Source organism: Neovison vison, chromosome 1, assembly GCF_020171115.1.
Source record: "Neovison vison isolate M4711 chromosome 1, ASM_NN_V1, whole genome shotgun sequence".
NCBI lineage: Eukaryota > Metazoa > Chordata > Mammalia > Carnivora > Mustelidae > Neogale > Neogale vison.
This window is the reverse complement of record NC_058091.1, coordinates 14,050,077-14,073,506: the sequence shown is the minus strand read 5'-3', so window position 1 is coordinate 14,073,506 and position 23,430 is coordinate 14,050,077. Positions and strand designations below refer to the sequence as shown.

Genomic DNA, 23,430 nt, shown 5'->3' with positions numbered 1-23,430 from the left:
TTGTTTTAGGGCAAACGTGCTCTATAGAACTCTTTATAAATGTGCATGCCTTTTTAAAATTAGTATTTATTGAGTCTGACAGCCTATATTAACATAATATGTGTACTGAAAAATAGAGCTAATAATTGAAGGATCCCACTGTGTTTTTGTAAGATTTTAGAAGTATTTCAATATAATTTCATGAGATCATAGTTTTTGAAATAAGATGGTCTTTTAATTTTCTATTTTTATAAATTTTTCAACACATGTTGAAAAGTAAATCAGGTCTGAATGTAGGTTAGTGCAGTTAAGCACAGCCTGGCATTGCTGCTTATACTTCCAAAGGATTCCCAGTGCTCAGAGGATCTGGTGTAAACTAAGAAAGCTAAAACTAAGAAAGACTCATGAAATTGTAACTTATGTGCATCTCCTGAAAAGTCTCATGTCGTTCTTTCCTACAGTCACGCCCACAATATTCCCTGTGTGAATTGCAATGATTCATTCATATTGACTTATTGATTCAATGTTCATTCGTATTGACTGTCCTACCTTTTTTTTCTCTCCCCTTGGTAAAATTATTTTCATAATTTTCCGTGGAGGACCAAAGTCATCACCTTTCTCAGACACCTCCATGAAAACCATTACTGGGATCATTGCCCTTATCCCTACAGCACTGAACGTTCTATTGCAATCAATGCTGGTATTCATGTTTCCCTTGCCTGGTTTTAAACAGGCTCTTTCAGTGTGGAAATCATCCTTCTCACATTTACATACCAATGAAAGAGTATTTTGTCATATTTAATTTTTATTAAAAATGAACATAAAAAATAAAAAAATTAAACCTAAATTGCATTTTAGATAGATATTTAAGAAACAACATGAATAACTTTTCAAAATTAACATGCCAAATGGAAAAAAGAGGCATGTTAAGAATTTTAATAGATAACTGAGGTTTATAAAAATGGGTGTTAGGTAAAATTAATTAATTGTACTTGAATAGAATATGGATTTCCAGAACTTTCCACCCCACCCTTCTCAACTTACTGTACAAATCTACTTGTCAAGTGTTGGAAGTGGTCTCTTCCTCTATCCTACATAAATTTAGCCCACAGTGCTACAGCTGAGAGTTTGGAATCTTCCTCCGTATGTCAGTAGGAGTTAGAAAAGGAACAAGAAAAGGAGCCTCTTGCCCCAAAAGCAGTTTGGAGGTGGCCCAGAGGAAGAAACTTGGTAATTTAGTTGAGGAAATGACGAGAAGGAAATTGTATCGTGTCTCAGGAACCATGTGGAATTCTAAGATAAGAAAAACAGTTGCTAATTTGAGTATAAAAGCAGGAAACATGATACACTTGTTTCCTTTTATGCAAACACAAGTATATGAGGGGTTGTGTGAAAATTATTTTTCTCTTGCTGAACCACAAAGACATAGAATCAAAGTGCTTCTTTTGGACATACTGACTTTTCTTTCTTTCTTTTTTTCTTCTGTCTCTTCTATTTCTTGTGGATATTATGGCTAATAACACAACAAGTTTAGGGAGTCCATGGCCAGAAAACTTTTGGGGTAAGATATTTTCTTTAACTGTTTTTAATTTAAAATTAGGATGCAGAAAATATACTGCATAATTTATTAAAACATTGAAAATCTCTGAGACATTTTGTTTACCATAAACTGATTATTTAAATTTTCATAGGTTTATTATAATAAATATATTCATGTAAAATATCTTTAAAGTGGGTTATGAAGGCACTCAAGAAGAATCTGAGTGGCAACAAGTACAGATTTTGGCTGGTGTTAAAAATATAATTAGGAAATACTGAGAATAAAAATGGGAAAAATAAAAGATGGAAGTAATTGTTTAGAATATGATAATGTGGGTTTTGTTGGAAAATTAAGTTTTATTTGTCTTAAGGTTATAAATTATATGTATTATATTAATGAAATAAAAAATAGAGGTTCCTTTAGCTTACACTGTCAATGTTATACTCTTTAATTTCCAAAGTGAGTCAAAATAGCAAAATCTATACTTCAGGAGTATGATGACACAGATAAAATAAGGAATCTTATAAAATTAGATGAAGAAAAAAGTTTAGTACAAAAAGTTCACTGGAAACAACATCACATATAATATTAAAAGGAAAACTATCACAGGGGGAAAAAGAAGCAATATAAAAGTATTTTTTGGCTGAGTTCAGACGCAGCTACTAGTTAGTTAGGCATCAACAGCAAGGTTAAGCTGAGGTTGAAATAACTAGTTTTTCAAGGCTAAAGAAGGGAAGGCCTAGGGAAGAAGGGATCAGATGTAAAATAGGTAAATATTCTGGATTCAGGGAAATTTTAAAAATAAAGGGAGAAATTTCAGTTAAATTCAGAAAAAAATTTTTTTAAAGGAGACAATGGAGTTCCTGAAAAGATCAATAGTCCTATTTATTAGTCCAGAGCAAGTTTTAAGTTCCCTCAGGGAACTATTTCATACTTTCTTTTGTGATTTGTGAGGATGCTTTGGAAACTATCAGTGAAAGTGAACAGCAGTGTTGACCGTCCCTAACAACCTCACCTAGCTGCCCGCCATCATACAAATGTGCATGAAGGGAATGAATTCATTTTTGTTTTTTTTTAACCATCAACTCTTTGTGTTTGCTTCAGGCCTGGAAAGGAGGGATATTAGTGAATATCCTAATCTAATTATTAAAAAAAATTGGAAGAAAGTAAGTTATGTTTGCATATTGTAAAGAATAGCTTTGGTGATAAGTAATTCCAGGTAGACACCAACACACAATATGCCTTAGAATTATGGAAGTCTTCCTTATATATTTGTTATATATATATACATACATACATATATATATATACACACACACATATATATACACACACACACATATGTCTTCCTTATATATATGATATACATACACATCTTCATTTATAGAGAAAGTGAATGTATCAGACACACTGAACATAGCTAGAATCTGTTTACACTATATTCATCATTACAAATTTTACTATATAAATTAGTCAGAAGTAAAGTAGTTCTTTCTGTAAAAATTAACCTGGTAAAGCCAGATTTTTTTTTCCAGACCATGTGAAGTTAAATTTCAAGTTTATTTGAGTAAAAGGAATGATTAGCCACAGACTGAAACACATGAATGATTACAAAATGAACCTGAATTAATAAGAGAATGCTTAATTGAAGTCTATTTGCCAATCCTAAAAAACAAATTCTTTTTAAATATAAAAATTTGTCCTGGAGAAGGAATTAAAACTCATTGTTCCAAAGACAGTTGCTACTGTTTCTTTGTCTTAGTGTGTGAATACAATGGAAAATAGATGGAAATACTGAAAACCAGGAAGGGGAGTGTTACATTGATAAGCATTAACAAAACCAATACAAATATGTTGAACAGATATAGTGGGGATGATTTAGGGAAAAATATGAAAGATTTAATTATTTCTTCTGGGGTAAAAAATATTAAGCGTAAAATGTAAAAATCTGAATGTAAATATACCACATGTAAAAATTTCCTAAGCTATAAATGCTGACTTTTTATATTTTTATTTTTTGTATCTAAATGGTTATCTGTTGTGATCACTGACTCCACAAATACATTATTTTGGAAACTTTATAGAGTACAATGTGCTGTCTGTTGCATCCCAAGTCAATTGTCTGATTGACATTTCAAATTTAGAGAAAAAAGATAGAATAGTTGAGAAAAGTAAGTCTCGTGCATTGAACCATATAAATTTCTCAAACTTAACACACTTAGGATATATAAAAAGTTTTCCAGATAAGATTTTTTTTTTTTTGGTTTACTTTAATAAATGCTGAAAAATAAGATAATGATACCAGGTTAATACCAATAATAATAGCTTGCATTTTCATGGTAATCACCCACTAAAACTTACTTAAAGGTGTGCAAGCATTAGAGTAATCAGTGCAAGAGGGAGCAAAAAAATTGGTTTGAGACTGACAACCACTTTTGCTTTTTTCCCTTATCTATAAACATTCACCAGCGAAGCAGCAAGAACCAAAACCTATAAAAGTTTGCTGCATCTCGCCTTTATGAAACAAGATAATAAGGGTACACATGTATCCTTAACCTTGGTTATCTTTTTGATACTTAGAGTCCTAAAGAAAACATAGTTTTGGTTGAATTTCCTGTCTCACCATGCGTTTTTTTTCTCTTGTCTTGCACTGTGAAAAATTGGGGGAATTATTGGTTCAGGGGCTTGCCTTCATTCACCTCATTTAATTCTTACCAGAACTATGTCTGTCTTCAAGAATATCACACTCTTAGAGATTCTATCTCCATATGTATACAAATATATAACTATTTTATTATGGAGTAACACAAGACAATATATGCAAAAATGGCAACAATTATTATGAGTGTTTTAAAAAATGGCTGAGATGGCCCCAAAATCTTTCTTAGAAGAAAAAAATGAGGCTTTACCTGTTCCTATAAGTCAGAAAAGGTTGAAAGAGAGAGAGAATCCTTGGAAGGGCATTTTAGTCACTCATGTTCCCTACATTAACTTACTAACTCATTCACTTATCTACGAATCCAGTTCATCGGTTTACTCAGAAGCACTAACTGACCCTCCACTATATCTTAGTGGGTTAGGTGTTAGTGATACAAGTAAGGCATAGTTGGACAATTTCAGGGATTTCGGAAGAAATATTATCAGTCAATATGCAGAAGCAAAAACACACTATGTTCCCGGTGGTGATGACTTGAGGCAGATTTGTGTAAAGTTTTGAATGTCAGTGTAAAAATTTAACCTGATTTGGCAAGATAATTTTGAAATTTGTGACTTCAGATCTCCCTGTTTTCCTTTTCCTTAGGACTTTTCTCTAAGGTTGGAAAGGGCATAGGGTGGGGATATATCCTAAGGAGGGTATTGGAAGAAGAGGGCCTCTGATTCTTGATCCAGTTCTGGTCTTTGCTGACATCTGCTGATGCATAGTTCGCATCTGTTTTTAGGACATTCCCCTTCCCCTCCTTGTCACCACTGCTGAGGGCTCTTACCACAAAAATCTGGCTCACGTGGTCCATGCAACATTTGTTAATGGAGTGGTTTTTCCTTTCTTTATGTCCCCTCTGGTCTACTACCTTTCATTCAGGTAATTGTCCATCTGTCTCAATGGTACAGAACAATATTGGATGCTCTCCCATAATCCTCAAGTTGTAAAAGCCTCTTGAGGTTGGGCTGTTTCTCTAGGTGCCCTAGACTCAGATGTACCGATGTCGACCATCCCCACTTCTACTTTGCGCATCAGATACCCAGGGTTTCTCAGAGGAGCCTGTCACCTTCCCCATTGGGACCCCAGAAGGCTAAGAATGGATACCAGCTTCTCTGGGATTCTCTAAATCAATCTGTAACTCATCATAGACAGAGACGGAGTGATGAGGGCTTCTCCAAAACCCTTACTAGTCACATACTTTATAGCCCTTCTCCTGGTCTCTCCAGAAGTTTTTTGCGCTGCTTCTGATAATTGACTTGTTATGCACTGAATGTTTATGTCATTCCCCTTCAAATCCATACGTTGAAGCCCTGACAGTGCAACAGATGGTATTTGGAGATGGGGAGGTAATTAGGTTTAGATTAGGTCATGAGCGTGGGGGCTGCCTGATATGTTTAGTGGCCTGAGGAAAAAAAAGGAAGAGAGATTGCTCTCTCTCCCAATCTTTGCAAGTGTGCACTGAGGAAGAGGTAAATGAGGACACCAGTTTTGAGAAGAGGGTCACCTGCAAGCTAGGAAGCTCTCACCAGCTCCCAGACCGTGCTGGCACCCTGATCTTGGACTTCCAAGTCCCCAGGACTATGAGAAACAAGTGTCTATTGCTTGAGCTTTGTAGACTATGGTATTTTGTATGGGCTGCCATACTGACAAGGATATGACTCAGACTGTGGTTCGTTTTTCCCAATACTGTACTTTATGGTAAAAAGATAAATTTTTGAGTCCTTTAGACTCAGCATTTTCAAACTCCAACCAACAAACAAAACAAAACACTCTTAACTCTCTCAAAATATCTAGTGAATTACAAGAAAACAACTGTTTTTTGAGGTTTTTACTTATTTGCTTTCCTCTATTCTATATATTTAATAATCCAGGTAGAAATTCTAAGCGTTAGTTTTTCTCTTTTTCTATGTATGCTTGCTAACAGTACTAATCCTCTCCAAGGTAATTAAAGAGATGAAAGGTTGTGGATTGATTTCTTGGGGAATCAAGTGTCAAGGGGAGAAAACCTTGGTTAGTAGCTGAAAATTCTATTCCTTAGCCTATAAAAATCTGGCTTTTAAAAATCTACCCCCAGCAGATGGGAGCAGGATGTTTCTAGAGAAACTGGGGACAGAGTGAGCTTACAAACTGGACATACACACCCCAGTGATGTCCTCTATATTCCCTCCTCTTAAATACTATTATTTACTATTTTATTTCATATGTATGCCTTTAATTTGTGTTTTTAAAACTCTTGGACATGTATGCATCATTGCATATTAACAGCCTACCAATTATTTCCCTTAACTACGTTACCTAGAAAGCTTGAAAAACAAGTGTTTATAAATGCTTCTCTATAAAACTGGTGCATCTGAGTTATGTAGAAAAATTTAAAAATGCATCTCTCACTGGGCTTCATGCTCAGCGATAATGATTCAGTAAGGATGAGCCTAGAAGCCTGTAACAGGATACTGACATTGGAGTTCCTGCATCTACATTCATAAGAGAAATTTGTCTGTAATAGTCTTTTCTTGTGGTAGCTTTGTTACATTTTGGTATTAATGTTATGCAGGTCCCAGAAAACAAGTTAGGAAGTATTTCCTATATTTCTATTATCTGGAATAGGTTGCACAAGATTGGCATTGTTTTTTGTTTAAATGCTTTAGAAAAGTCACCATTGTAATTATCCATAGCATTTTTAATAGGAAAATTTTAAATGATAGAGTCACTGTCTTTAACAATAGTGGATTACTCAGACTTTCTATTGATTCTTCTATTTGGTATGGAAATTTGTATTTTCTAAAAATTTTCCCACTTAAATTTCCAAATATATTGCCTTAAAGGATATTATCTCACATGTTTTTCCAATATTTCCTTATGAAAATGTTAAAATATATAGAAATACACAAGGGGTTTTTGCAGTGACTACCCATAAGTCTACCGCTTGGGTTCCATCACTGGCATTTTTACAATGCTTTTTTAGTTCACCAATATATTAGTTTATATTTCAAAGCAGACTGGAGATGTCCATATATTTCCTCTTAATTACATCAGTATGTATATAATTAATCAGAATTCAATACTTTTATTTTTTTTTCTCTTTAAGGTCAAATTTACCTACAATGAAATGTGTAAAATAAATAATAATGAAGTGCACAGATCATAAATGAACATTTGCTGAATTTTGACAAACATGTACACACCTGAGTAACTCAAACCCCAATCATAATAAATATTACCACCAACCCAAATGTTCCCTAATTTTACATCCTGGTCAAGTCCTGTCTACACCATCCGCAGAAGAAACCATTATTTTGATTTTTTTTAGAACAGATTAGTTTTGCCTGTGGTAGAACTTCATATAAATGAAATCATACAGTATTTACTCTTTTGGCTACTAAGAATAAAGCTGTAATAGAGATATTCCTGTAAAAGTTGCTTGTTGATATATATTTTCATTATTCTTGATAACTTCCTAGAAGTGGAAATGCTGGTCATTGTGTTGCTGTATGTTTGATTTTACAAGAAATTGTCAAGCCTTTTTTCCAAAGTGGTTATGCAATTTACTTTTTACAACAATGAATGAAGATTCCAGTTCTTCGTATCTTTTCCAATAGCTCTTCTTTATTCTTAACCCTTTAGGTTATAGCTTTTCTGGTCAGTATTTAGTTTTACCTTACTGTGGTTTCAGTTTGTATTTCTCTGATGGCTAATGATGATGAGCAAGGGTTGGCAAGGTATGACTTACAGGCAAATATGATGTATTGTCTGATTTTATAAATAAAGTTTTATTGGGACATCTGTTTAAGTGTTTATGCTGTTTTGTGCTACAACAGAGTTGAGTACTTTCAATAATGTATGACCTGAAAAGCCTAAAATATTTGTTACCTGGGTCGTCACAGAAAAAAAAATGTTGATTCTTGACATTTAACATCTTCCCTTGTGCTTATTTGTCTTTCAGTATCTATTTTGAAGTGTCTGTTCATTTCTTTGACCCATTTTTATTTTCTTTACCTTTTCTTTGTTTGTTTTTTTTTTTTGTTTTGTTTTTGTTTTTTGTTGTTGTTGCTTTTTTTTTTTTTTGGTCCTTTTATTACTGACTGTGAAAGTCCTTCACATATTCTGGTTACGAGTCCGTTGTCAGAAATATACTTGTAAATGTTTTCTACCTGTCTGTGGCTTGCTTATTTATTTTCTTACATGTCTTTTGCTGAGCAGATTTAAAATTTTTCAAGTTCGATCTATCTACTTAGGTATCACCTATCTACTGTGTGTGTGTGTGTGTGTGTGTGTGTGTGTGTATTTATTTTAGAGAAAACAAAAGAAAACAGTCTTTTCTATTTACACTGATACTATTTCTGATGTTCTTTATTTCTTCTTGAAGATCTAAGTCTTTAATCTGATATTATTTCCTTTCAAGCTAAAGATTTCCTTGAACAAAGCTTTTAATTTAGAGCTGCTAAGGATGAATTTTTCTCCTACACCTGAAAGATTCTTTATTTCACCAGTATTCTTAAAGGATAATTTCCATAATATACAATTCTGGGTTGATTAGTTTTTAATTATATTGAATTATGATTGTATCTTACTAGAGATTAGTAGTTAGTCCAATAATTAGTTTTTATGAATGTAATATTTCATTGTTACATTGTTGTTTTTAATTTGGGTTCTTTCAGTTTATCTTTATCTTCAGCTGTTTGATTATGACGTGAGTATGTATGGTTCTATATATAAATATATATATTTTTTTCTTGCTTGGTATTTCTGAGACACTTGAATCTGTAAATTAATTTCTTTCACTAATTTTGAAAACTTCAGCCTTATTTCTTTGAATAGTTTTTACCTTCATTCGCTCTTTTCTTTGCTTTTGGTACTATAATTACACATATATTAAATATTTTTATATTGTTTCATAATTCTTAGAGACTCTGTTCCCCCCACCAATGATTTTTTCTCTATTTTTCAAATCCTATAATTTCTATTATTTTATCTTTAAGTTTACTGACTCACTTCACTGTTATCTTTTTAAAAAGATTTTATTTATTTATTTTGAGAGAGAGAAAGAGTGGGCGTACACACGCATGCATACACGATTGAGGGAGGGACAGACGGAGAGGGACAGAGAGGATCTCAAGCAGACTCCCTGCTGAGCACAGAGCCCAACTTGGGGCTCTATACCATGACCCCGAGAGCATGACCCGAACTGAAATCAAGAGTTGGGCGTTTGATTGACTGAGCCACGCAGGTGCTCCTCCTCTCACTGTCGTCTTAAATTCAATGTTAGATTCATTGAGTGAATTTTTCTTAGTTTTGATATTCTTAGTTCCATTTGGTTCTTTTCTTTTTTTAAGATTTTATTATTTATTTCAGAGAAAGAGGGAGAGAGAGAGAGTGCAGCAAGGAGAGCAGCGGGCAGATAGAGACGGAGAAACGGGCTCCCCATTGAGCAGGGAGCCTGATGTGGGTCTCCATACCAGAACCCTGGGGTCATGACCCAAGCCAAAGGCAGACCCCTAACCAACCGAGCCACCCAAATACCTCCAATTGGTTCTTTCATAGAGTTTGTGTTTTCTGCTATTTCCCACTTTTCATTCATTATGAATGCTTTCCTTCATATCATTGATCCTAAATATACAAGTTTAAAATTTTTATCTGTGAACTCCAACATCTGGTCATTTTAGGCTATGTCTTTGTTGACTACTTTCTTTCCCAAGAATGGGTCACATTTTCTTGTTTCCCCATATGTTAAGTACTTTTATACTGTATCATGGACATTTTGAATGGGCCTTTGGATTCTGCTGTATTACCTTGAAGAGGTTTTTTGCCCCCCCAGTTTGTTCTCACAGGCAAATAACTTTGTTGAGAACTCAAAACTACAAAAACCTATAAAGCCTGTCTCTTAGAAGGCCACTCAGGTATCAGTTTAGGACAGTTAATTTTTTTTTATGTTCTCTAGCTGTGCTATTTGAAACATGTGACGTGGTTCTGGAGTCAGCTGTAAATATGGGAAATGCTTATCAATAAACTTTTGAGATCCTCTGCTTGGCATTCTCTTTTCTAAGATTTTTCTCTCTCATATTTAAGCAGCTCTGGTTGCCACAATCTCTGTCTACTGTTTCTCCAAACTGGAAACACTGTAGGTTTTCAATTGGTATTTTACCTGCTGACATAATTAGGACTGGAAACTGTCCTTAATTAGAAGTTTTGAAAACTGGGAAATTCACCTACTGCTTGATATTCTTGTCTTCCAAGCATCAACGTCTCTCTATACGCTGCTTACATTTGATCATTTATTTATTGCCTTTAGGTAAGATTTTTTGAGGGGGAGGAAAGCATTGTTGTTTCCAGTGCTTAGTCCTTGTACCTGGAAAATGAGTCCATAAAAGCTAACTTGGAATCCTCTCTTCATGTGTTTTCACTGCCTACACAATCTGTTCTAATACCATCTTCTTAATTTCTGATATTGGTAATTCACTCTCTCTCCCTCCTTCTCCCCGCTTCCTATCTTGATCATTCCTACCAGTAGTTAATCAATTTTTTATTAGGTTTTCTTTTTCATGGAAACCACATTTGGTTTTGATAATTCTGCCTCTTTGTCTCTTTCTTTTTTTCTTTGTTCTATGTCATTACATTCCGCTTTCTTTTAATTATTTACTGTATTCCATTTTACTTGTGTTTGATTTAGCTGTTTTTGTTAGCTTCTTGATATAGAAGCTTATATCATTGATTTTTCAGCCTTTGTTCTTTTTACGTGTATGCTTCTAAAGCTACACATTTTCCTCTACACACAGCTTTTGGTGTATTTCACCAAATATGAAAAACATTTCATATTTTTAATATAATTCAGTTGAAATATTTCTGACTTTCGTCAGATACTTTTATTTGATTACTTTTATAGGTTTCCATTATTTGTTGAAAATTTTCAACTTGTTATATATTTTCTTTAACATATTAACTCAGTTATCTTAATATTTGTGTCTGATAACTGTAATATCTTGATAATTTATAGTTATTTTTCTATAGTATACTTGTTCTCTTAGTTTTTACTCCTTTGATCTGGTCTCTTGGAATGCTTATAATTTGTTACTTATGCTCAGTATTGTTTTGGGCATTGTAGAAACAATTTAAGGCCCTGAATAAGACTATCTTTTTCTAGAAGGAATTAATCTTTCTTCTGGAGTTAGTTGCAGTCATTTCATTTTATTCTAATCTGATCTGATATGTACTTGCATTTCGACCTTGGTGAGGTCTGCTCTTTCTCTTATTTGCTATCACTCTTAGGGAGTAGCTTTGCAGGGGCCCTATTCAGTGTCTGGAATGTTCCCAGAGTCCATCTTCCTTGGCAGTTCTTAACTCCAATTTTTGGTTTCCAAATCTACTTAAATTGCATAGAATTCTACTCAGATTTTTTTGCCTCTCTTTATAAATTATTGTTAGATGAGTGTTTTTTTTTTTTTGGAATCTGTTCTTATGAGTTAGCAGTTTGGGCAGGTCTTTGATGGCTTCAAACAGATTTAAAAATATATATTTTTAATATTTATCTTTGAATTATTCTCAGTGTTTTTCTATAGGTTAATTAATCATATATTTAAAAAGGTGTGCTACAGTCTTCCTTTTGAATTTACTTTGTACTCTAGTAATAGTGTTGACTCATTATATTTCAGATTTGGCTTATACTCTATGCCTTTAGTCAAACCACTTACAAATCTTCCGGGCTTTTGTTTATTTGACCCACAGTCACGCACAGAAAACAACTCAAATCTCATTTCTTTCATCAAGCTTTTTCTAGCCATTCTCGGTGTAAGTTATGTTATCTTTCATTTGTAATGACATTTTTATAGCCCATGATGCTTACCTATCTTATTTCCTTCTAAAAAAGAGTATCTGAGTCTAGTTTCTATCAATCTTGAAGGAAAAGGAAAACCAAGAGTGCACATTAGGCATCAGAGGTGGGACAAGATGAAATTTTAAATAGGGTGATCAGGGTAGGCCTAAATAAGAAAGCAACTTCTGAGTGAAAACTTGAAGTTAGCCATGGAGATAGTCAGGGAATTTCAGGAATAGATTACTCCCGGTCAAAGCCTTAGGTCAGGAGCACATCCAGTGTGTTTAAGGAATGGTGTGGATGGGGCGAAGACAGAGGAAGAGTAAAAAATGAGCACAGATAATTGAGAAAAAGTCCAATTGGAACCTAAAGAACATTTTTAGAAGTTTGCTTTTGCCCTGGCTTGAGAAGTGGAGAAAAAAACTGTTGTGATTTGACTTACATTTCCAAAGTTTTAGTCTGGCTACTGTATTAAGAATAGAGTGTTGCTGGGGGCTGAAGGTGATGATAAAAGCAGGAAGATCAGATAGACGGTCTGAATATTTCAGTTCAGCTGTGGTGGGCACTTAACTAGAGAGATAACAGAGTAGATAAGAGAAGTTGAATATTGCATATATTGTGGGAAAAAACCAAATGGGATTTACTGGCAGATAAGCTACACTTAGAAAATACTTAGTCTTTGTTTACTTTATTATAATTAATTGAGTTTTCTATTATGTTATTCTCTAAAATATTATTGTCAAATTGTTATTCTCTTTAAGAATATTTTTGTAAAATTCTTATTATTGCATGAACCATCCTCCTATTACTCTACAGTACCAAGAACAGGAGAACTTGCTTTAGTATTAACAGAGCTTCTAATTCTTACAATTGCAAAAGGTTTTCTGAATTGATCAGTGTTTCATTCTATTGACACTGATAAAATCACTTTTCAGATACTGGAACAGTTCAATAAAAGACCACTAGATGGTGACCTCTACTAAATTTTAATACTATGAACAGCCTCTGAAGCATTGATTTGATGTCCTGAAAGCCAGATGCAATATTAGAATCTTGGAATTGAAAGACACTATAGTGGCCATTATTATTAGGTCAGGAAGGGTCAAATGACTTGAGTACGTTATACAACTATTAGTAGAAAGAGTTATTATTCATTGAGGATCTAGGTACCAGCCCTTTGTTATTTGTATAGACACACGTTACAAATCAGGATAAGGATACCTAATTTATATGACTTACTTTACTGATGTTAAAATTTGTTCCTTTTGTTTTCAAAGGCAGACCTGAATTTTTAGGCCTGAATTTTTAAGCATAATTGTTTTGGTCTCATAAATTGCATTATATTGTAATTATATGAAGTATAATTATGGCTCACTTTTCCTCCCCTAAGATTACTGATAAATAAGAAGGCAAAATGTGCTTTAAGAAAAATATCTGAGCCATTGTATTTTTCAGGTACATTTTTTTCATAGTACCTTTAGAAAAAAAGGCTTCCAGGGGCGCCTGGGTGACTCAGTGGGTTAAAGCCTCTGCCTTCGGCTCAGATCATGATCTCAGGGTCCTTGGGCTCAGATCATGATCTCAAGCTCCTGGGATCGAGACCCACATTGGGCTTTCTGCTCAGGAGGGAGCCTGCTTGCCTTTCTCTCTCTCTGCCTGCCTTTCTGCCTGCTTGTGATCTCTGTCTGTCAGATAAATAAATAAAATCTTTAAAAAAAAAAAAAAGAAAAAAAGGTTTCCAAAATTTATTACCAAAATCTGCCAGAATGGAATTATATATATGAAAATTTAAAGCTATAAAACCAATAGATTCTGTTTTCATTATATATTTTCTGGATTCTAGTTCGATTCAGAAAAATTATTAACTCCAGTTAAATTTTAAAAAATCCCTATGAAAGACCATTCTGAAACAGGCTATACTAAAAATTATGGTTTGAACAGATAAAGGGTATTAAGAAGACAGTTACCTTGATGTAGACTGAGAAATGTATAGAATTGTTCAATCATTACACTGTACACCTGAAACTAACATAACACTGTATGTTAATTAAAGTTAATAAAAATTTAAAAAACACATGACTTGGCATTTCTTTCTGATTGCTTTTCCCACTTACTTTTGCAGTTTTGTTATTTAAAGGAGCTTAATAAGACAAGCTTTTTACCAGTAGTTCAGCAAGTTTTAGAGACTCATGTCATTACTAACATTTTAACTATTAAAAAATTCTGCACATAGAGCAATGGCATAAGAATTAGTACGATAATTTCTAAACAGAGATCTGACTGACTTTAAGGTTTAGGAAGTCATTTTCATGGTACATGCACCAACTGAACAGTGAAAATTAAGCAAATCCATATCAAAAGGAGTATGGTTTTTTAAATGTTATTTTTATAAGTTCTGTAAGCTCCATCTTATTTTATATTCATTGAAAATGTAACTCATTTATTATTAATGTATATATAGTATTCTCATGATTGTCATGTATATTTAAAGTTTATTATTTAATCTTTTTCAGGTATCTATATAACCCTAGATAGTCTACTTACAATAGTAATATGGTATTTTGAGTCATTATTACCAATTCTGCCTACCATTTCCCCAAATTTAGATTGTTTTCTTATATTTAATATTATAGTATCTTAAATGTTATAGATAATATAGCTCTACCATGTTAAATACTATATTTAATATTATATTAAATATATTTAGTGGTACTTTATATGATGGCACAGATGATAGCTCTACCATGTTAAATATTATATTTAATATTATAATATCATAAATATTATAATGCTATATATAAATATTATGCAGCCACAAAGAATCATCATTTAAAATTAAAAAAATTTCTTGTCAGATTGCTCTCCTAGAAATACTGTTCTAGTTCTAGTGTCACCAAAATAATCCTTTTACGCACAAAACTGAAATTTTTCACTTAAGAAGATTTTGATGGTTGGACATACTCTTTAACCACTGGTCTACTGGAGTTTGAATGTTACTCTTGTTTTCTTATGTCAGAATAATGTATTTTGGAAATCAAACAGTCACCTGGCACGTAAATCTATTTCTTACTCCATGTCTTTTGTTGCCTTTGCTAATTTTCTCAATTTAATAGAGAAGACATTATTTTACTTTGAATCTACATTTTAAAAGTTTCTAATTTTTTTTTTCTTGAAACAGAACCTTATGTTATTTTTCAGTAAAGAGAAACCATTAGGAACATTTTATTTGTTAGGAGAGACAGTGATAGAGAATCTCAAAGGGAACAAACACTGAAGCCTTGCATAGAAACTCCTGGAACCCTTAAATGCTTCTTTACTGGATAACTGAATCTATTTTCTCTTTCAAGATTCTAGTTTTATCTCCATTTAGTTGAAATGAAATGAATGTATCTCTTTAACATCATATGTTACGTCTGCTTGTATCCTGAAATATTTAGAAGTCTCAATCAGACTCTAGTGTTTACATTGCTTTATACATACTTTGCAAACGAGTATTTGTCTTCTCATTTTATGTCATACATAAGTAAAAGCAATAGTCCCCTGATCAGGGCTAGTTGTCAGTATTCAGTTATTAAAATAAACTAACTTAGTTCTACCACATAAACTTAAGACACTATTTCAAAATCAATAAAGTTGGGATTCAGAGCAAAGACATTTCTAAGAGTTAGTATTTGCTGCAAACCTTTATCTGTAATTCTGTATCTGAAGTTTATATTTAAAATTCTCCAGTAGAGGCTGTTGATCCTGGAGAATATATGTATAGAATGCATAACACTGCTTTAGCACAATTTCCCCCATATATTTCTGTTTGTAACAGGTTGCCAAATCTAGTATTGAATTGGGGTGCCTGGGTTGCTCTGTCAGTTAAGCATCAGACTTCTGGCTCAGGTCCTGGGATTAAGCCCTGTGTTGGGGTCCCCTCTCAGCAGGGACCTGCTTGTCCCTCTGTTCCTCCCCTGCTCATGCTCTCTCCTTCTCAAACAAATAAATAAATAAATAAAATTTAAAAAAAAGCCTGGTATAAATTGATATCTTTTTATGCATTTTAAATTTTAAATTCTTCACTTTCATTTTCGATTACTTTTTCTGACAAAGAACTTAAGAAATAAAGTATTTCCATTATGGGGTTGTGTGGGAATTATGTGATATAATGCATGAAAAGTAGTACTTGCGACCTATAAATTAATTAAATTAGAAACATACTATAGTAGTTTTTTAAATTTTTTATTAAGATTATTTATTTACTTATTTGACAGACAGAGATCACAAGTAGGCAGAGAGGCAGGCAGAGAGAGAGGAGGAAGCAGGCTCCCTGCAGAGCAGAGAGCCCGATGCTGGGCTCCATCCCAGGACCCTGAGACCATGACCTGAGCAGAAGGCAGAGGCCTTAACCTACTGAGCCACCCAGGTGCCCCAAACATTCGATAGTGTTTTACAAAATAATGAAATAAAAACAGGGTTGCATTTTTTATATAAATTATATTCTTCCAAATATCAAAATTTTCCTAAAGCTTTGATTCAAACTTTCTGGGGTTTTAAATTTGGTCCAAATTTAGAAGGAACTTACAGTTTACCTACTAGGTCTGTACCTAATGCATTATTTTCCTATTCAAAAGTACAACATCTGGATGAACCAGAGTTTATTATTCATTCATTATTCTAAATAGGAAGATAATATTTCTGAGTGATTTTGTTCAGACTCTTTGATTCAAGTGTTTCTCATCATAATTAACTCATGGTTTCTCTGGGGTATAAATTATAAATAAACTTTTCCAAGAATGACTGATCACTTAAAAACACACAATGAAGGGGGCACCTGGGTGGCTAGGTGGGTTAAAGCCTCTGCCTTCGGCTCAGGTCGTGATCTCAGGGTCCTGGGATCGAGCCCCACATGGGGCTCTCTGCTCAGCGGGGAGCCTGCTCCCTCCCCCCACCTCCCTGCCTCTCTGCCTATTTGTGATATCTCTCTCTCTCTCTGTCAAATAAATAAATGAAATATTTTAAAAAACCCCACACACAATGAGGAATTATTCAAATTATATGCAATATATCTTACAGAAACAAAGATTGCCAAAAACTCACAGAAGTCAGGTAAAATTAGTTTCTTTTCTTAAACCAAAGTGCCAAATTTTGTAAATTGCCTGGACTCATTTGAAAAGAAGACGAAGGACTTAGTTCTATGAAATATTTGAGTAGTTCATGATTTTTATTTATTTTCTAGAGCAATTAAAACATTTTTCAGTGAAGTATAGAATTTATGTAGCCATTACAGGTGACCAAATCTTAATGGAAATTTAATGTTAATGATCACAATAACAAATAAAAATTGGAGCAAATATATTCTCTCATAAACTTACATAAAGTAGTAAAGGCATATAAATATCATAAAGTGAGCCTTCCTAAAACATTATGATTTAATCTGATTATCAAGTTTCTGCTAGAATATAACATCATAGTTGAGATCTTAGGAGCAAAATCCTCTCTACCTCAGTTTACAACCCCACTGACCCTGACCATGTCTTATTTTTAGTGCATTAGAAGGTATAATATTTTGGAATAATTTTTAGATTCTTTTGACTTTGGGTCTCTCATGACCAAGTTTTTCCCTTCCTATTTTTACTGTCACTACCCAGACTAAGTTATTACTCCTTTGCATATCTGAAGCATGGCAGGCATGTCCAGACTTGTTTTACTATCCACGCTGCCCTGGGCCTGGGTCTATCTCATTTATTGCTACTAGCTCTATATTCTGTCCTTCTGAATGGGTCGCTTTGTTTAACCCTCTGTTTTGCTTGTCTTGCCTGAGTAGAGAGACTGAACTTTCTGGAGAGGCACTCATGACTTTCCATCATCTGACCTCAATCTGCTCTGGGCATTGCGGCCCACAGCACCCTCGCTTCAGGCTTCAAGGACATTTTTCTTATAGATTAATCTATATAAGTCTACATAAGACTTTAAGGAAGTCTCATAGAATGTAGAAAACTCCACCAAAGCTAAGACTTGCCTATAAACTTAGCATTACTTGGTATCTAGTGGGTGCTTTATATGTCAAACAAATTAATAGATAAATGTCTCTGGGGCATGTAGCCAGGAATTACTTAGACCTAAAATTCTCTTCTTTGATTCAGCGCTAGCATATTTTTTTGTGTCCTCAAACCTGCCAAATTTGTCCTTCTTTGTTTCCTTTTTTACTTCTGCCACCTGTTAAACTGTGATTTTCCTGGAAGTCTATTCTCAACTCACTTCTATAAATGCACTCTTACTTTTAGTCAAAGTGCTTTCCATGGATGGCAGCAAGTCTCCTGTAGCACGGAGAGTCCCAATTCTGCTTCTCTTTAAGCTCCATATTTATGTAACCCTAATTCCAAATGAGTATCTCAAGGGCATTCAAGTTTAGCATCTTCCAATACCAACTTCGCCTTGTTCCATAACCTGACATTTCTCCCCGGTTTGGATGAATGATATTCGTATCCACTCTCACCTGCCCATGTCAAAGTCCCAGGAATCATTCAGGTTCCTTCTTTCCTCAGTGCAGCAGGGTATGTTTTTATTGGTGGACTTTTATTTTTAACGAATGGAAGTGGGGAGGAATTATGTGCCCTTTTTTCTTAATTTTTTTTTTTTATCTTGAAAGATCCTAAATTTTCCCTTCATTTTCCCCTCTTCTCTTCTTCATTGTGTGGTTTCCAAAAAGCACCTCTCCTTTTCTTTTTCTGTTTTTAACAGAAAAACATAATTTATTTTTATTGAGACATAATTCGCCTTTATTGAGACGTAATTCGCATCTTATATAATTCACCCACTTAAAGGATATGATTAAATGTTTTTTTATAGTCACAGAGTTATGTGACCATCACACCCATCTAATGTGAGAACATTCTATCCTTCAAAAAGAAACCTCTGGCTGTCAGCAACCCCTCCCATTCCCTTCCACCCCACCCACCTGCCCTAGGCAATCACTAATCTGCTTTTGCCATAGTTTTCCTCATTCTGGACATTTCCTGTAAATGGAATCCTACATGATGTAATCTTTTGACTGCACACTTTATCCTCTTCTTCCTCGAGAAGGATTACTTTCCAAGCCTGCTTCCTCACGTTCCTGCGTACATCTATAAGTCACTTTACTATAGTTGTTGCCTTCAGAGAACAGAGTATGTTTTCATTACATTCAACTTTTTCTGAAATTGTCGTTCCTCTCAGTGAAGACTTGAGGTAGAAGCATTGGGGAGAATGTACTGGTACCTGTTTTATCAGTTTACTTTCTAGGTAACTTGAAATGTGGATATTCTTTGTCTTCTAATTATGCTGAAGGCCTGGGTTTTGTATAGTTCTATTCATGCATCTTGTTTTCCGAAGAAATATTGGGAAATCCTGATTCACATGGCTGACATTGTCTTGGCAATCCAAAATTCCTACAACTTCCTTTTTAGGTTCCAAATATTTGGAGCACTGATAGTTACAAGTTAAATTTGAATGTTACTATATAACCAATAAGTCTGATTTTAGTTTCTGACTGTATTTATTCTTTATTTGCTTTTTCCAGATAAAGCCTGTTGCAAGAGGTTGCATTTGAAGGCTGAGTCAATATTATTTTTATAAGATACATTTTGGAAGGACAGTAATTGGTTTAGGAGAGCTGTTCTAAGTCATCTTGTAATTAGGAAGTCATCTCCCTATTGTAAAAAATTTATTGTTTAGATTTGATATAATCAACTGTTTTAGAGGAATTTGATATAAGTATTTGTGAAAGTAGAACAAAACATACGTAGTCTGGACACGGGAGATAAATGTGACAATATAAAGTGTAGGAACACCAAATATATACTAATATAAAGGAGCAATGATTTTTCTTATGTATGATTGTTTGGTCTCATAAATTGCATTATACTGTAATTATATGAAGTAAAATTATGGCTCACTTTTCCTCCCCTAAGATATGTATTTATTAACATTGGTTGTTTTTGCTATTTCTGTATTACAGATTTTCTATATATTACCCTAGATTACAACAAAAAACTGAAAAAAAATCCTTGATATTCATAAAATCTAACTTTCTCATTTAAAAGCTAAGGAGTCCAAACAAATTTCCTAAATATCACACTATATGTTAGCGATAAAGCTGACTTGAGAACTCTGAATTGGTTAGCTTTTTCTGTGTAACCAAGTACCCCAAAACATAGTAGCTTAAAAATATCATTTATTTAGTTCACAATTCTGTGGGTCAGGAGTTTGGACTAGGATCAGCTTCATAGGTTTTCTACTGGTTTTCCCTCATGGGTCACAGTTGTGTGGTTAACTAACAACTGAATTATCTAGGATGACCCCTTCATGTGTTTGGAGGTAGCAGGCTGTTGGCCAGGGCAATAGTGGTAACTGGTCCAATGTGTCTCTCGTCATCAGTAGGCTGGGCTTGTTCAGATGCCTGGCAGTTACAGGGCTTCTAAGAGCATCAAGGGCAGAAGCTGAAAGACCCCTTGAAGCTTAGTCTTCATTTTGCGGTTTCATGTCCATCCCCTCCTACTGGCCAAAGCAAGGGGTGAAGCTGGCCCAGCTTTGAGGGGTAGAAAATAGACTCTACCTCCTGATGGGAGGAACTTCAAAGCACGTGTATCCCTTCTTTTGTTTTCCCACTCTCAAAACCCGGCTTAGCTAATTTCCAGTCCATGGTCATCTCCATGCAGAATCCCTAGATGAGCAATTAGAGAAGACAGCTTCCCTCTTAACAGTAACTAGAAGACAGAAGACAGAAACTTGAGTCTTTACCCAAAAAGCAGTACTTGAAATGAATCTTGAAAAGTAGGTTTTTCAGAAAGAAATTTAAAACTCGTGTCTAGGCAGAAAGAAAAATAGGTAGAAAGGGACAGAGCTTCAGAGAAAAAGGGCAGGCTTTGGGATAGTGGGTTAGATCATGCAGTGGAGGGAAGGGAAATGTGAATGATAAGGCTGAATGGGTGTTCTAACATCTAGAGTTTCTTTACATTCAGCGCAGTGGCTCTGCTATGAAGCTTTTCTCAAAAATATGCTTTCAGTTCACAAGAAGCAGTAAGGTAGAATTTCCATTTGGGGAAAACAACTCCCCTGCCCCTGAACAGGAAATCCGGACAAGTACAAGTTTTGTGAATTGAAGGATACTGATGTATAGCAGAGATCCTATGGATTCAGGAGATAAAAATTTCGTTAGCACAATGAGGGCATGACAGCAGCATGACCTGGAACTGGTGGTCCAAGAAAGAGCACAGGAGTCTGCATAGGTCATGCCGTCAGTGAGTCAGAGATACAGGGTACAGTCCCGGAGCTCAGGAAATCAAACATAAATCAGTCAGCCAACCAGATGGTTCTAGCTCATCACTTCCTTCTCAGAAGGAGGACAGGAAGTGAGACATCATGAAGCCCGCAGGTGGAAGACATCCCTGGGGTCGATGAAAGCAGACAGGAAAAAGCAAAGTCCAATTTGACTACAAAATCCTTTATCAATTTCTGGCGCCTTGTTACCGCTGTAACTCAAAAGGAAATTTGGACTGTATTTGCAACCTTATAAAAACGTATGAACTAAAGAACAGCCTTTAAAGAAAAGACTATTTTTATTATTTATTTCTCTAGGTGAGAAACTAGCATCAGCAACGGGAATGCTACTGCTAAACATGTCATTTTATATCATTTCGCTTTAAAGAATGAAAACGTATCAGCTGATATTCATATGCATCTAGCACTGTCTTTTAGTTCCCTAATTCAGAATGTTTCCATTGAGGACACGTTCCAAAGTTGCTGTTTGTGCTTTGCCTTGTGTTTTTCATTGAGTGCCTATTTACACATTAAATCACCTATTTGATTTTTTTTTTTTTTTTTTTTGCTTGTTTGTTTCAGAGGATGTCCTGACGTCCTTCACAGTGTCCATTGCAATTGTGCTCGTCATCGCAGGGTTCATCTGGGCTCTGTTTGTCTGTCTGTCCCGAAGAAGAGCCAGCGCCCCCATCTCGCAGTGGAGCTCCAGCCGGCGATCGAGGACTTCGTACCACCACGGCCTCAGCAGAACTGGATTTTACCGCCACAGCGGCTGCGAGCGGCGGAGTAACCTCAGCCTGGCCAGCCTCACCTTCCAGCGACAAGCTTCCCTGGAGCAAGCAAATTCCTTCCCCAGAAAATCAAGCTTCCGGGCTTCCACTTTCCACCCCTTTCTGCAGAGTCCCCCACTTCCAGTGGAAACGGACAGTCAGCTGATGACGCTGCCCGCCCGCCCCACGGTGCCCGCCGTCAGCGCTTCGCACAGTCTGGGCCGCCCTGATTTCCACTGGTCCAGCCACAGCCTTCGCATGGGCTTTTCCACACCGCCGCCGCCTGCCTATGAGTCGATTATAAAGGCGTTCCCCGATTCCTGAGGACCGGGCTTTTGTCTGTTTCTTCCTTTACTTGTCTTTTACGGACACAAAGTTGCAACCAGGCTAAACGGAATTTTGAGGGCGTGGCCCAAACAGCGAAGGAGTCGCCGAGCTGAGTCCATGCTTCCTAAGTTGGACATTACAATGTAAATCATAGTTTCTTTGAATACGTGTTTTCCTTCCTCGTGACTCACAAAATAGTGATATTTTCCAAATAGTTATCTATTTATGTATTTTGTACTCAACGTGAAGGTTATTCAAGACAGTGATTCTTACCTAAGACTCAGCTGTGATACCGAATATACATGTGTGTGTATACACACATATATATATTTTAGACTAAAATAATTAAAACTTCAGATATTTGTGGTTTACAATCCTCATTCACTGTCCGATGTGACTATAAAGGGAAAAAAGTCACTATGTCACTTTTTAAAAATAAACCTATCCTAAGGAATTCTAATTTTACTGTCTTTAGAATGACATGAATCATCTGACAAACCTGGATTTTTAATGGATTATATGAGCATAAAAATGACAAAACAGAGATTTTAAGGTTCCTTCATGGGACTCATTTTTGAGAGGTGTGGGGACCAAGCAAAGAAAGGGAATCTCTGTGGCTGTTACAGAACACTTCAGTTTTTTTGTTTGTTTGTTTTTTAATTTGACACAGAGAGAGAGAGATCACAAGTAGGCAGAGAGGCAGGCAAAGAGAGGGAGAAGCAGGCTTCCTGCTGAGCAGAGAGCCCGATGCGGGGTCCTCAATCCCGGGACCCTGAGATCATGCCCTGAGCTGAAGGCAGAGGCTTAACCCGCTGAGCCACTCAGGCGCCCCAGAACACTTGAGTTTTGACACTTATTTTCCCCCCAGACTCTTTGTGCCTTTCCCAAGAATTGCTATGTACGTCACTGAGGCAAAATCCATGGGTTTACTGAAAGGTGTTAACTTTTCTTCACTATTGCAGTTATGTTGTTAGGAAAACAACAGCAAATTCAATTCATTGACCTAAAAACAAACTTCAACACTGAG

General features: G+C 35.2%; 1 protein-coding gene across 1 annotated transcript; it reads left to right on the top strand.

Moving 5' to 3' along the window:
* The first annotated feature begins 1,340 nt into the window (after positions 1-1,340).
* On the top strand, positions 1,341-23,110 carry MYCT1 (MYC target 1). Its single transcript, XM_044236097.1, is given in 3 exon segments — positions 1,341-1,442; positions 1,444-1,540; positions 21,889-23,110. Coding segments are annotated over 3 exon segments (711 nt in total). The 3' UTR covers positions 22,401-23,110.
* The last annotated feature ends 320 nt before the right edge of the window (positions 23,111-23,430 follow it).